The sequence below is a fragment of the Mus musculus genome, chromosome 12 (assembly GCF_000001635.26).
Source record: "Mus musculus strain C57BL/6J chromosome 12, GRCm38.p6 C57BL/6J".
Lineage (NCBI taxonomy): Eukaryota > Metazoa > Chordata > Mammalia > Rodentia > Muridae > Mus > Mus musculus.
Window position 1 is genome coordinate 84,190,551 of NC_000078.6, and position 14,088 is coordinate 84,204,638.

At 51.8% G+C, this 14,088-nt stretch overlaps 2 protein-coding genes across 5 annotated transcripts in view; one reads left to right on the forward strand and one right to left on the reverse strand.

The window, feature by feature from the left end:
* Mideas (mitotic deacetylase associated SANT domain protein) overlaps positions 1-14,088 on the reverse strand; it is a 69,714-nt gene that overhangs the window by 41,383 nt on the left and 14,243 nt on the right. Inside the window, exon 1 of one of the 3 annotated variants that reach the window (NM_001163502.1) lies at positions 2,949-3,465. The exons of 1 other annotated variant lie outside the window; for it this stretch is intronic. The gene's annotated coding sequence lies outside the window, so the exon portion shown is untranslated. Of the gene's footprint in view, positions 1-1,599; positions 2,502-2,948; positions 3,466-14,088 lie in introns of those variants that run through there. One more of the 3 variants, XM_030246705.1, reaches the window with a different exon arrangement.
* On the forward strand, positions 2,275-9,061 carry Gm31513 (predicted gene, 31513). 2 transcript variants are annotated; one of them, XM_030247014.1, is made up of 4 exons: positions 2,275-4,644; positions 5,101-5,195; positions 5,752-5,862; positions 8,791-9,061. In XM_030247014.1, exon 1 carries the CDS (start codon positions 2,292-2,294, stop codon positions 3,303-3,305), a length of 1,014 nt encoding a protein of 337 aa, XP_030102874.1. In that variant the 5' UTR covers positions 2,275-2,291; the 3' UTR covers positions 3,306-4,644; positions 5,101-5,195; positions 5,752-5,862; positions 8,791-9,061. The 2 variants fall into 2 exon arrangements, with proteins under 2 accessions (XP_030102874.1, XP_030102873.1); XM_030247013.1 differs by having other exon boundaries at positions 5,101-5,862.

The following is a 14,088-nucleotide window of genomic DNA, read 5'->3' on the forward strand; positions in this document are numbered from 1 at the left end:
TCCCCGTACTAAGAACTGAGGAGTTCAGCATTCCCAGCCCCAGCCCAAGGTGCAATTGCCTTTAGCCTCACGGAGCTGTGATATGCAGAAGCAATCTCCAGTGAAAAGCCACCGCTGGCTGCATTTCCTGCAGTCTGCAGTGAGTCGGGGGGGGGGGGGGGGGAGTATGTGCGCACGCACAAACACACACACACACACACACCTACCTGTCCCCGCACCAGGACACGTACATACACTCAAAGGAAGGGTGCTAACCTGTCCTAGCCAAAGAAAATGGCCGGTTTAGCGGATCTCCAGACTGGCGGTGCTAAAACTCATTCTGATGTCCCTGTGGGGTCGGGATGACAGAGACACAGGCTCCCAAAGGCCAAATGCAGAGGAGTGTTAAGGAGCAAGCTTTACCAACCAACACCAGGATCCTTGTGGCGGACCGACCCTCTATGAAACTTAATGATGCCGTGGGGTGGTCCCTATACGAGAGAAATGACTCAAGGCCAAATCTTTTTTTTTTTCCTTTTTGAGACAGAGCCCACCCAGGATGGCCTTGAATTCATGAGCTCAAGTAATCCTCCCACACCTGCCTCCCGAGCATCTGGGACTAAAGGGGCGTACCATTAATCTTGGCAAGCACATTTATTTGTTTGTTTATGGGTAGCTCACACTCATTCACCTAACTTATACTAACCCTTACCAGATGCCAGGCCCTGTGGAAAGAGCCCCAAGCTGACGCTAAAGCAGAGGCTATCCGTGTTTTGTGTAACTCAGTCAGAGTCCTCACAGCAACACTGTGCTTCCGATGCCATATGTGTATGCAGATAAAGTAGCGGTTCCATGTTCAGAGGGACATGTGAAGCAGGAGTAAAGACATAGCGGGAGCCTTCCAGCTTCCTCCGTCCTCACCCCCATCACCAGCGTCAGCAAGCTTTTCTCTGGCTGACATGATGGTATCAAAGCTAAAGATCTGTCTATGGTCCAGGCCCACAGGGGCCTAGCCAGGTGTATTCTCTATCTTCTGCCTACCCCTGTCTTTATCCAGAGGCCTTTCCCTGGGTTCTGCAGCCGTGGAAGGCCCTCAACTGCATCTAGTTACATGTTGCCCTCCCCCCCCCCCACTTCCATTTAGTAAAAGCAGCAGCCCAGGGTCAAACACCAGGGCTATTTTTAAAAAGCTCATGTTTAAAAGTTAAACTTTCATCCTTGGGGACACTCCGAGGAACCCTTTCTCCAATGGGGGAGTTGGGGTTCTACCTGGCTAGTGCTTGGAGCTGCCACAGTAGCAGCTGACCAGCTTCCCCAGAACAAGCTGTAAACCTGGGGGCATTCGCTGGGCTCATCACCCCTGGACCCCTTGGGAGTTACAGACCAGAAAAATCAGCCAGAGGCCAAGCCAATTAGAATGGAGACCGGGCCAGGGCTGTGCAATGAGATAATTTATCACAGTAATTGAATGTTTACACCCTGCAGAGCAGCAGGAAAGAGAGGCCCCATAAGATCTCAACCCAGGGTCTGTCTGTCCCTTTTGGTTCTGGAGTCATCCGACCACGCAGAAAGGGTGCATTTTTCTGATGCTATGGGTAGTACAAATATCATACTTTCTACCTTGGGCGGCTCTGGATTAAGACTGATGTTTCATCCTCTCAGCTGAGGCACCCAGGTTGGAGTCAGAGGTCAGAGATACCATTCCATCTTCACCAAATCCTCTTAGCCCTAAAACTCCAGGGTGAGGATAACCCAGGCCTCCAAGCCAGGCTCCCGGAGATGAAAGAGCCACCTTTCCCCTCCCCAGCCACAGCTGCCACCGGGATCTCCTACACACACGTGCCGCGGTGGCCTCAAAGACCAGTCACTGCACCCCTATCCTGCACAGAGGTCCGAAGTGGGGTGGTGGAAGCAGGAAGTGGCCATTGAAGTCGTAGCCAACAAAGTTTAAGACGAGGCAAGAAACTTCCCCTTTCATCTTTCCAGCCGCTCGGGTTAGAAGATGATTTGGGACACTCAGTGGCCTCCCTTTTGGGTAATAGAAGCCTCCTCCAGATCTGCCTTGGTTCCGAGGCTTGAAAGCCTCAAGTGCCCAAAGTTCCTCAGCTTCTCAAAGTCTTTAAGGCCTGGATGGAGGGTCGCAGCCGAGGTCCACATGCCCCTCATTGTGAGCGTATGGGGCGGGGAATGATTAACTCCATCGAGCCCGCCATATGCAGGGCCCAGACGAACCCGGGCTCTAAGCTCAGGGCCAGCAACATGGAACACAGCACCCGGCCAGGGAGGCGAGCCTGCGGGGGCGGGCGAGCCGGATGACAGGTCTGAGGTGCACCAGCAGCTCCCGGCGCGCGGGGCGAGGCGGCTCCACCACTGTCCTCCGGCCGGCGCGCGCTCAACCCTCCAGCTTAGGCCTCTCCAGCACTGGCCCCAATTCCCTGCCCCCATCCCCCGCCACAGTTCTGTCCCCGCAAAGTCCCCGCGCCGATCCAGCTCCCCGCACGCTGGAAGGAGAAGGTGTGCCCTCTCTTAAGTTCTCGCGGCTCGCGAGCCTATCGTCGCGCCTCCCCGGCCGGGCAAGCCAACGAGTCCCTGCGGTCACCACGTTTCTCGCGCGCGCGCAGGAACAGCAGCCGCGGTCCCCAGCCGCTGGTACCCGGGGCAGAGAGACTAGGGAGGGCTTCCCAGCCGGGGCCGCGCCTGGGTGGGCGGGCCGCGATCGAGCTGCGTGGCTGCACAAACACGACGGGACTGAGCTGCACACGCAGCTGCGGGCGCGCGGTTGCGGGCCGGGGGGAGGCGGGCTACGACGGCCCACGCACCCGCTCCTGCCGCCCCGCAGGCCGCAGAAGTTGGCCGCCGGAGGCCCAGCGTGTGCTGAGCTGCAGCCACCGCCTGCACGGTCGCCCGGGGTCCCTTCGCTGGCCGCCCCGCCTGCAGGCCTCGGCCGCCGGCCGAGCAACACTACTTACCCGGCTCCCGCTCGGCCTCCGGCCTCAGCAGTTGCCCCTTCCTTCCGCCGCGGGCCACCGCCTTTGGGTCGCCTCCGAAGAGCCCAGCCGCCTGCACGCACTCCCGGATTTTTTAAAAACAAACAGGCGCCGTCGCTTCCCCCGCGCTGTTCCCGGGGCTTCAGCCAAGCCCGCACCTCCCGAAGCCTGGAAGTTTGCTGGCAGGGCCCGAGCGGGACGTGCGTGCTGTCACCCGCTGCTCGCAACGCGGCAGCCTCGGCGCGCCCCGCGCCCTTACAGTCTGCCTGGAGAGCGCTCTCCCCTCCCTGCGTGTCACCCCCAGTCCTGCGATGCAGTGTCAGGATTGCACGGCTCTGACTCATCGGTTGAGCTCACAGCTTGAAAAAAAAAAGAGAGAGAGAGAGAGAGGGCGAGAGGCAAGACCGAAGGAGGAGGACTCGCTGGCGTGCTACAAAGGATTGCACAACTCGAGCCTGGGAGCTCCAAGCGCCCAGTGGCTGGCCGGCGCGCGCAGCACGGCGGCGGCGAGCAGGAACCAGCTCTACCACTTCATCAGCACAACTGTCTCGGGGCGGCCTCTCTGCCTGCAGGCTCCGCGCCGCCCACTTCCTGCGACCAAATAAGGCTGGGAGGCGTCTTTAAACCTCGGGGCGGCTGCCCGGGCTGGGGATTTCCAGCAGACCTTACCTCCACTTGCAAGGCTGTGGCCACCCTCCTCCCAACCCCCCCCCACCCCCACCCCCAGCCTAAGCCCCCATGGCTCTTCTGTAATCAACAGGCCACGCGGCTTGTTCCTTGCACATCAAGGTCAGGAGGAGACAGTGACGAAATGTTTGGAAACCCATCCAGCCTGCCAGGAAAGTGTGTGTGTGTGTGTGTGTGTGTGTGTGTGTGTGTGTGTGTGTGTGTGTGTGTGCGCGCGCCCCCGCCATGGCGAAGAGGACACAAGGCGCTTTCCTCTACAAAGAAAGCTGTGACTTTGGATGCAGTAAAACATGCATAATCCTCTCTGAGGCAGTTTACTAAGAGCCTTCCTGAGTTAGGATTTCTAGCCGCCACCCTGCCGGTAGGTTATAGAGAAACCAACCCCGTCTCTATAAAGGACTTACAGGAACATTACTTAGGAGATGAAACGTTCCCGGGTTGAATTCTCACAATCTAGGCCAAAGTTGGGCGACTTTGACTCAAGGTCTTCTTAAACCACCCTGACATAATTTTCAGGCTCTAGCCAGTGATGCCTCTTTTTTGCATTTTGGTGGATGATAGGAAACTAGAATTCTTCCAGAGCTGAGGGAAAGTCAGGTGTGTTTTGCTGTCTGTATGGTGTTGTTTCTTAAGATGAGTCAGAAAGCTTTCCTTTGAAGGAAAAACCACCGAGGAACACACTGAGTTCTGGCAGCCACTTTCCCTGGTGTCCAGTCCTAAGAGTCAGGTGCAGCCCTTCCTCTCAGAAGACCAAGGGCAGCAGACCCATCCTCACCCCTGAGATTGCAGAGCCTGAGTCTTCACCTCACCTAGGGAGTGGGTGACACAGACAACCTGCACAGAAACTCAAAGAACCAAGAGGCATGGCTCTCCCATCTTCACCCACCTCTTTGCTGGCTGCACCTCTGTGCACCTGGAAGGACTCCTCCCCAGAAGACAAGGGCTTATTCGTCGTGTTATGACAGGTCAGAGGATTGACTACAAAACACCAGTAAGTATGCCAGGGGACTAGACCAAATGACCTCTTAACAATCACTTCCAGTTTAAGATCCATAATTCTGTGACTGTGAAAAAAAATGGAGGAGCCTGGGAAACCCCTTTCTACAAAGAAAAGTCCAGGCTCCCCAGTTTAGCATCCACTATGACAAGTCTCCAAACACTTCCCCATACAGCGACTAAACAGCTGTGTGAGTGTATTTTAGCACTCATTCAACGGATGGGAGTGCAATTCGGAGATGTTGACTGCCTCACAGAAGGCCACAGGGTAACCCGATATCTCTGTCATCTCTCTTCTCATCCTCCAGTCTGGCAAAGAGTAGGCCGATGACCAGTTGAGGGACTCGGGTACTCAGGTACACACACAGTGCCTTAAGTACAGGCTGGCCTCTCAGTGCTCCTGGCAGAGGCTGGGTATAATTATAAGCCATTTTGGTTTTTCCATTTGCAGGTTTCTCCTTCCGTGTGACAGTTCGTCCATGTGAGGAAAGCAGAAGCATCCCACTTGGCCCCCACTGTCCACTGCTGCCATTCATTAAACCTGCCGTACGTACATACGATGACCTTGTTAAAGGCTCAGCCCCTGCAGTTAACCAGAGCCAGCCCAGGGAGAGCCCCTAAAGAAAATACAAACTGGCCCTGGGACATCTCAAAATATGACCTAGTGAGGGGCACGGTCCTAGAAGAGTCTGCCACCACAGAGCCAGAGGCCAGCCTCACAGGAACAAATGAGAGCCATTATTACTCTACAGAGAACTGCTGAGCCTGGTTTCAGAGGGCTTCCTCCACACAGGCTGCTGGGCCTATCCCAAAGCAGCAAGGGGGAGGAGAGGCAGGGGCAAGATGTACAAGAAAGAACAGTCGGGGGTGGGGGTGGAGTGGGGGACACAACAAGGACAACACGTGGGAGCAGGAGGGGAGACTGGACTCTGCCTACCTTGAACAGCAGCATACTTCTTCACTCAACAAAGTTTCTAAACTTGGGCCACCTGAGAAAGGAGGAGAAGGGCTGTCCTGACGGTGGTAGAAGTCTCCCTCTCAATAAGTAAATGGGGTGGTATGAGGGAAGCCATGGCCTTTCTGGGAAAGCCCTGGGGGTCAGTCTTTCTGCAGGTATGGCGGAGCAGAATCACTGACTTGTGAAAGCTCTCCAGGCCCTTCCTACAAGCCTCTGGGACAACCAAGACGGTGGCCTTTCAGAGCTGGGATTGAGGTGAGCTGGGGGAGTGGGGAGGATCACACATGGAATGCCATTTTTCCCCTACCACCCCACTTCTTCACAAACCACAGGGAAGAGAGGAAGGCGAGGCTAAGAGACACTCTAGTTAGCATAAAGCGCCGAGGACCGGACTCCACGCTGAGTCCATCGGAGGCAGAGTGTAGCCTCACAGAGGTTTCCTGCGCTGCTGCCATCTTGCTGAGACAGCTTAGACAGCTCGGGATGGCCACCCCCTAGGTCCAACCCATTACACACTTCAGGGACTGGTGGGGAGAGTGTAGAGGGGTGGCTCAACAATTCAGAACACTAGTTGTTCTTGCAGAGGACCCAGCTTCCTTTCCCGGCATCCACATGGTGGCTCACAACCATCCGTGATTCCAGCTCCAGAAAATCTGACACCCTCTTCTGACCTCCACAGACAGCAGACACATATCTGGTGCACAGACATCCATGCAGGCAAAAACGTTCATGCAATTAAATAATCTTTAAAAACTCTTCCAAAGTTGAATTGTATGGTGAGTGAGTAAATCACAGTAAATTTTATGAAGACGGGCAAGAGGCTTCCCAGAAGCCAGGGGCTTACTGCCCATCCTCCTCCACTACGTTTCTGTCGTCACTGTGCACTACAGGGTAGCGTTATAGGGCTGGGATGTTGCTCAGTGCGTGAGACCTTGCATGTGGTTGCTAGGGGAGGAAGAGAGGGATATGTGGAGAAGGAGACAGTAATAGCAGACACTCTAATCCCAGAACTCACAAGGCCAAGACAGGAAAATCAAGTTTGGAGGTATATTGGGCTACATACTAATACTATTTTGTGTGTGTGTGTGTGTGTGTGTGTGTGTGTGTGTGTGTGTGTGTGTGTGAGTGTGTGCATGTGTGTGTGTGTGTGTGTGAGAGAGAGAGAGAGTTTTCTTCTCTCTAGTCCCCAAGTTTGCATGCCTGCTCTTTTTCCATCCCTTTCCTTACTCAGTACAGGCGAAGTGTTAACATTCACTGGGCAAACAGACACTATTGAGGGCTCCTTATGTCCACAATGCCAGGTTCCCTATGTCCCACTGTTATCTCCCTTTGCAAAATAAAGATGCTATCTTTAGGACCTCCTTGCCTAGAGTTAGACGAGTAGAGAAAGTTGTGGAAAAGATAGGAAACCAGGACTGAATCTGGATTCTGTCTGAAATAAACGAACGTGCTGCGCAACCTCGGGACCATTGTCAAGCTCCCCTCAGTTGGATTTTCTGGGTTGGTTTGGTTGGTTTGGTCTTTTTGCCTATAACAAATCCACCATATTCGGTTTTTCTGGGTTTACAACTGTTATTTCTCTGCATTTATTCCACCCCACTTCTTCCTTTCAAGAACTTAATTCCAGGAAAGATCCTTACACACACTCCCACCTAAAAAAGGCCCCAGGATAAGCCTCTGCGGGGCTCCGCCAGAGAGACTACTTCCAACATCAATTTGATGTCTTATCTGGGGGGGGGGGGGGGGAGTGTCCTTCCAAGGCTGCCCCCACTCCATGCCTTTTGTATCCTTTCCACCATGCTATGGTCTTGAGTTGATTAAGGTCACCCCTCTGATGGCTGTGTCTTCTCCCTCGGCCTTACCAGGTCCTTCCTGACAGAGTGGAGAGCTTAAAGCCACCCAGTCACGAAGTTAAGCTGAGAATCTCAGCTCCTGCATTCGATCTCTTTTACCCCTGACAAGCAGGGAGCCTCCTCTTTGCTTCAGTTACTTCACCTGTTCCAGGGAATGCCTGCCACCCCAGCCCCCAGCTGTCTGCATCCCTGGGTACTTCCCTCCTGCCCCTCCTCTACAGGCCTAGCCAGGTTCCTAGTGCCTTTGTGGGGACTGAAAGGGAGCTTCTATAGATGTCCCCAGTTGCTCCTGTCACTCTGGGAGAGAGACATCTGGCTGGCCGCAGGGAGAAGAACAAAACAGGTGTGGCTGCCAGGGAGGGCTGACCAGCAGGGCCAAGGGACAGAGACACCCTTTCTTCAAGAGACAAGAACTGCCAGCTTTCTGGGTGGCTCACTTTAGCATAGTCCCCGGGCCACTGTAGAACCAGCCCTGGAGAAACGCCTGCCGCTGGCGGCTAGAACTCAATCTCCCTACATCATCTCAGTGAGCCAAGAAGAAAGGGATCCCCAGAGATCCAAAGTGCGCAACGGAGCAAGCTTTAAAATAAAAACTAATATTGATAAGTCATGGGCTGAAATCCAAAATTCAGTGCTCAGGTCTAATTCCAAATCCTGCCTTACACTAGCCTTATTTGAACAGGTTAAACATTCTATTTGCTCCTCTGCAAAGTAAAGAAGAGAGAGTTTTAAATGGCTGGCCCACACCAGGTCCTTGCTTTGAGGTGACTGTCCTCTCCTCACCTCCTAACTAGTCTCTTTGCTTCTGGCCGTACACGCTGTACGATCCACAAACCGTTATAGAGTGCTGAGTTCTTGGTAGTTTCTATCACCTACTGCAGAAAGCTGGCGCCGTGAACTAGACTGGTTAGCACACTCACATTCCTGGGACCATCCAACGTCCCAGCCTGTCCCCACCCAACACAGACAGGCAACCTGAGGTTCCCCAAGATGTCTCCACCTCGCTCCTGCTTCCCCTCTTCTCCTCAGCTGCAGGTCACGCATGCGCAGGTCTCCCAGCAGACTACGGTTTCTAGCACGTCCAGGATGCCTTCTTTCACTCCTCCAAGCCAGGGAAGCTCATGCAGACACAGGGTTAGAGTTCTCTCTCCCGGGATTGTTTCACCAGGCTGGCAACTGCATTGCTGGCTAAAAGGTCGCTGCTGCCCCCACCAGAGGAGCCTCTGGTGGGACTGACTGGGGTGTAGCTGTCTGTGTTGCAGGGCTGCCTGTGGGCTGCAACTGCAACATCTAGCCCTTGCTTAACTGTCATTTCCCTCTCTCTTAACAGCACTTCCTCGGAAGAGCGCGGGTACCCAAACCCCTTCTCAGTCTCCAGTCCTACACTGGTCCTTTATTCCATCATCGTCCTACCGTTTTTCTGACCTTCCCTGGGTCAGAGCATCGTGGGCCAGATCAGAGCTCCTCCAAGGCACAGCTTAGACCTTGGTAACCCTGATACCTACACAGTACCTGCACTTGGTGCATACAAGTGAATAATTTTGGTGAGAACTTTAATAAAACCGTATATATATAAAAAATAAATCGTAATTTAATGGCTACTTTCACCACTCTTCTATCTTAGCACCTCTGAAATCAAGGTGTTTGTGACCACAGATTCCATTGTGTTTGTTTGTTACTGTTTGGTTTGGTTGGGTTTTGGATTTTGATTTCTATGAGTAAGAGAGGGTCTTACTATGTTGCCCGGTCTGGATTCAAACTCCCGGGTTCAATCCATCCTCTTAATTCACCTTCAATACTGAGCCTATAGACCTGTATGTATGATTTAATTACCAGACTTTTCTCCTTTTAAGTTTTTTATTTTAGCCTGGTGGTGGCGGTGCATGCCTTTGATCCCTGCACTCAGGAGGAAGAGGCAGGAGGATCTCTGTGAGTGGAGACCAGACTACAGATTGAGTTCCAGGATAGCTAGGGCTACATACAGATACCCTGTCTCAGGAAACCAAATAACAAACACACACAACTCGTGTGCACATACACACACACACACACACACACACACACACACACACACACACACACGTATGTCCGCTGGCAGAGTCCAGAAAGGGGCAGGGAACCTTCTGACTCTGGAGTTACAGGTGGTGCGAGTCAGCCCATGTGGGTGTTGGGAACCCAGCTCAGGTCCTCTGAGAGAGCAGTATCTACTTAATTGTGAGCCAAATCTCCAGCTTCATTTTTTTCTTCTTAGTGTGACATAAAATTACTTATTAGCATCAGTGTTTCCTTAAGTTCAGTGGTGTGTGATATTATTCTTACTGACGTGTATGTAGTCTTCTGGACCCTAGACCTTACTCCATGAAGTCCAGTTTGTTACGAGGCCTCATAGTTTAAGCTTGGTAGCTGTTAGGCATTCAAGTTCTCGCAAAGTAACCTACAATTTTCCAGGGAAATGAAAGGCTCCAGTGTCCATGAGATGTGGTGCCCATAGGGTGCAAGTCCATAGGATGTGGTATAGGTTCTGGACTGAGAAAGGTAAACAAAGGTCTTAGCTTGATTCTCACTTTTTCTGGATGACCTACAAAGGACCTACGCAACACACCTATCTAGGGCCTGCCTGACAACCAGCACCCTGGGAGGAAGCCAGTACCCCCATTTTATAGAAAAGGAAGCTGAGGGTAGAAAAGGTGAAGTCACTCTCCCAAGGTCATACAGGTGATTTGACCTTGGACATAGATCTGGTTTCCCAAATACGGCAGCTGATGGGGGAATAAGCCTGGTAACCTTTCTCCCTCACAGGGGTATTTTGCCTATATATTATATTTTATTTTATTTTTAACAGACCTTATTGCCAAGTTTTTGTTTTTGTAATCAGGAGACTTAGGGATCGGAGAAATGACTTAGCAGCTAAGAGCCGTGACTACTCTTCCATAGGACCTGGGTTCAATTCCCACCAGTTCTAGATCTGACACCCTCGCCTGGCCTCCTTGGGCACTTCACACAAACAGTACACAGACAGACATGCAGGCAACATACAGGCAAGTCATACGCATAAAATTAAAACAACTAAGTCTCAAGACATTTTTTTCTTTAATAAATAAGAAGATTTAAACTGAAAGTTAGGGTTTCATGAAAAAAGGAAAAAAACAAAAACAAAAAAAAACTGAAGCCAGGTACTGATGCAAGTCTTTAATCCCAGCACTTGGGAGGCAGAGGCAGGAGGATTTCTAAGTTCAAGGCCAGCCTGGTCTACAGAGTGAATTCCAGGACAGCCAGGGCTACACAGAGAAACCCTGTCTCAAAAAAGAAAAACAAATAAACCATCAGTTGGCACACTCACTACATCCAAGTTTCCTTGGAGAAGGAACTGAGAGGTGTGTCGTAAGAGGCGTGGCAGAGCCACTTGGCTACTACACACGCTGATCTGCTGTTGTTCCTCATCCTTCCCAGGTCATGGGTTTCCGTCACTCCTCATCCCACTTGTGCCAACCTGTCACCTCATTCTCCCAGTTCCCCATGACCTTCAGAGCAGAAGCACCCCAGGGCCCTCCCCAGCTCTAAAGCCTCTCTCTGGCCAACCACCCTCCAAGGAGGTCACCTCTGACCCTTCTGCAGAGGCTCCCAGACAAGCCCCTGTCCTTCACTCAGCCTCTATCCCAGGGCTCCCCCAGGCCCTGCCACTTGTACCCCAGCAATCAAAAGGCTGAAAGCCCGAGTCACTAGGGTGGTCAGCCCCTCAGGTGTGAGGGTGAATCAGACCCCACCCAGGCAAGAAAGGAGGAGGGACTTCTGCAGTTGAAGGAGATGAGCAGGGTTTGACGCACCCGGAAACACAGGTCATTGAGAGGAAAACTGTAGTCTCAGCAGCGATTTTAGGATATGCAAATCAGAACGCCATTAAGGCCCCATTACAGCTGAGTCAATGTGAAAATAAATAAATAAGACAAGAAAGCTGCTGTCAGGAGGGCTTTGGGGAGACAGCTGTTAACACACTGCAATCAGCTTAACTCTTCCCAGAATGTGAGCTGACTTTGTCTTGCAAGAGTCTAACACTCTGACCAGGTAATTCCGATCAATAGACCAGCGCCCGTGAAAACAATCGGACGCTCACAGCAACTGTGTACGGAGCCGAGGAACAGAAATCTACTTTGCTTAAGGTATGACACAGCAACAGGCTGAAACGTGAATGGGCTCGGTGCACCGACCAATCTGATGAAATCACACCAAGTGTCAAAATTAGCCCAAAGAAATGTGTAGAGGCTGCTTTGCAAACAGACACCCACAGGAGCAGCAGACGCAATCAGGTGAGAAGTCTGAACCGTGCAAACTGTGCCTGTGTAATGTTTGTCCTGTCAGGCTGAGGAGGTCGGTTTAAATGACAAAGATTGCTGTGTTCCTAAACAAGATCAGGAGCCAGCCTAGGCCAAGGTCCCAGAGGGGCAAGGTGGCTCAAGCCCCAGGTATCCAGATGAGGACAAGAAATGCAAACAGGTAAGGGAGGGGGAAGGGTTGGGGCTGAAGGACCCCAGAACTTTATCAGGACAACTTTGAAAGACACCTCTCACAGAAAGAATGAAGTTACCTAAATAAACCCACGCCATTTAACTAACCCCACACAGTCTCTTACTGCTGCAGGCGTGCTCTCGATTTTACTAATGCCTCACGTTGGCAGCTTCTGGGGCGATACCAAGGCTCTCTGTGGGCTAGCCTAGGAACCCAGATACCCAGAAACCATTTATAGCATTGTTTCTATGGAAATGTGTTTCAAGCTTCAAAAGAACCAAGCAGCTGACGACCGTGGGGCAAACACGTGATCTCTAAATTAGGGAACTGAGATGGGCGGGTCCTGAGCTCAGGAAGACGACCTGCTACTTAGATTCTGCAGCAAATTAATTTTCAGCCACCAGCAGTGATCAGAACTAAGCCAACTGTCAACAAGGGTGAAGATGGAACCAGAGTACCTATGAATGGCCACCATGTGCCAAGGAAATGTGACAGCCTGCCCTCCACCGCTACCCCGACTCTAATCATGTGAATGAGCACTGCTTGACCTGGAAGACATGAAACTATCCTGAATATCCCTCACAAGCATCCAGGCAGGTCCCCAACCCACGTTCTTTTCCCAATTCCTCTTGGACCTTGGCAAACCTCCAGCCGGGAGGTCCTATTTCAGTGGGACCACAGACCAAAAGAACTCCAGATCTTTGACCGTTCTGGAATTTGGTTTTAGCTCACATATGCCTTCGATAACGGAGTCCCAGATATGCCTGGACATATCCAAGCTGCTCTCCAAGGGCCGACTCTGGTGGCCCTTGTTCTAGCAAGCTCCAACCTGCCCGCTCAAGACACACCCAGAGCTCTGTAGCTCCACCCACCCCAAGCCTCCAAACCCTGTCAGTGAATCCCCATTTCCTGCTGAGGTCACAACCCTGGACTGATCACAGGGAAAGGGCAAAGGAAGGGTCTCCAACCTGAAAGAATGTGTGTCAAAAATGTTCCCCACTTTGAAGAAAAGGCTGCACAAAAGGGATTAATATGAGGGTGACGGGGCCATTTGCCAGGCACACCCATTTCAAAAATGCCCCAATATGACAGAAAAAAAAAAGTTGGCTCTCAGCAGAAGCACAGTACCAAGTTGCAAGCTGAGGGCAATATGGGGACTCAGACACTCTCTTTGATAAGCCAAAGTGGACTGGTTGAAGGCGGAGTTTCATAAGGCCAGCATTTAAAAACAACTCTAAGTTTAATACTGAAATATGTTCTACAATGGACACACCCGAGACACTACCTCACCAGGGCCCCACCTGGCTGACGCTGAGCTGTGGAGGTCAGCTTACAAAGCACACCCTGCTACCTGTTAGGAACTGCAGAAGAGAGAGCTGGCTCTCGCCACCTGTGGCTAGGACTTGCAAGTGAGTGGGTGGTTCTGGGCCTCAAGGGCCACATGCTCATCCTGCTGGCAGGTTCCCTAGAAACTCAGGTGTGAGCAACCTCCTGGGTCTCTGAACAGCCTGGGGTTTCACCAACCAGCGTCAGGAGGCAGGGTCCTAATGCTGTTAACATTGAAGTTACAGTGTGCGGGTCAGGACAATCTCAAGTCCCCAGCCCCGGCACGCAGCAGCAGTAGTAGCTGATAAGCCCTGAGCAGTTGGGCCTTGCTAGTGGTAACAGATGGGAGGCTTAGAGTCCCTCCCTGGCCTTCTCACCCATTTCCAAGTCTTTGATGTTGGGGCCTAATCTTTTGAAATGTATAGATAGTACACATCGAATATCAAATATTCTAAGCGTGGCCTCTTCACCTGAGTCCAGCGATGGCATTACATCAGCTTATACTCTGACCAAGCATTGGCAATGTTATTCATTCACTAGGATACGCAGAGGCAGTTTTATGTTTTACTTAGTGGCATTAAAATTCATCAACATTTTCCCATGAATTAGCAGCACCTTCATATTAATGCAGTACAACACTGCCCGGAATCCAGGTATCATAAATTATGTAGCCGCGTGGAACCCTGAGGCAGTTAACAGTTTTCCTGCTATTTTAAACAACACTGCCACAAATACTTTTGTGCTTATAGCTCTTTATTCCTTTTTAGAACCATTGCCTTAGAATTTAATTCCCAAGAGG

Excerpts from the sequence above, each read along its gene's own strand:
- Gm31513 (XM_030247013.1), top strand. The coding sequence starts at position 2,292 with ATGACAGGTCTGAGGTGCACCAGCAGCTCCCGGCGCGCGGGGCGAGGC.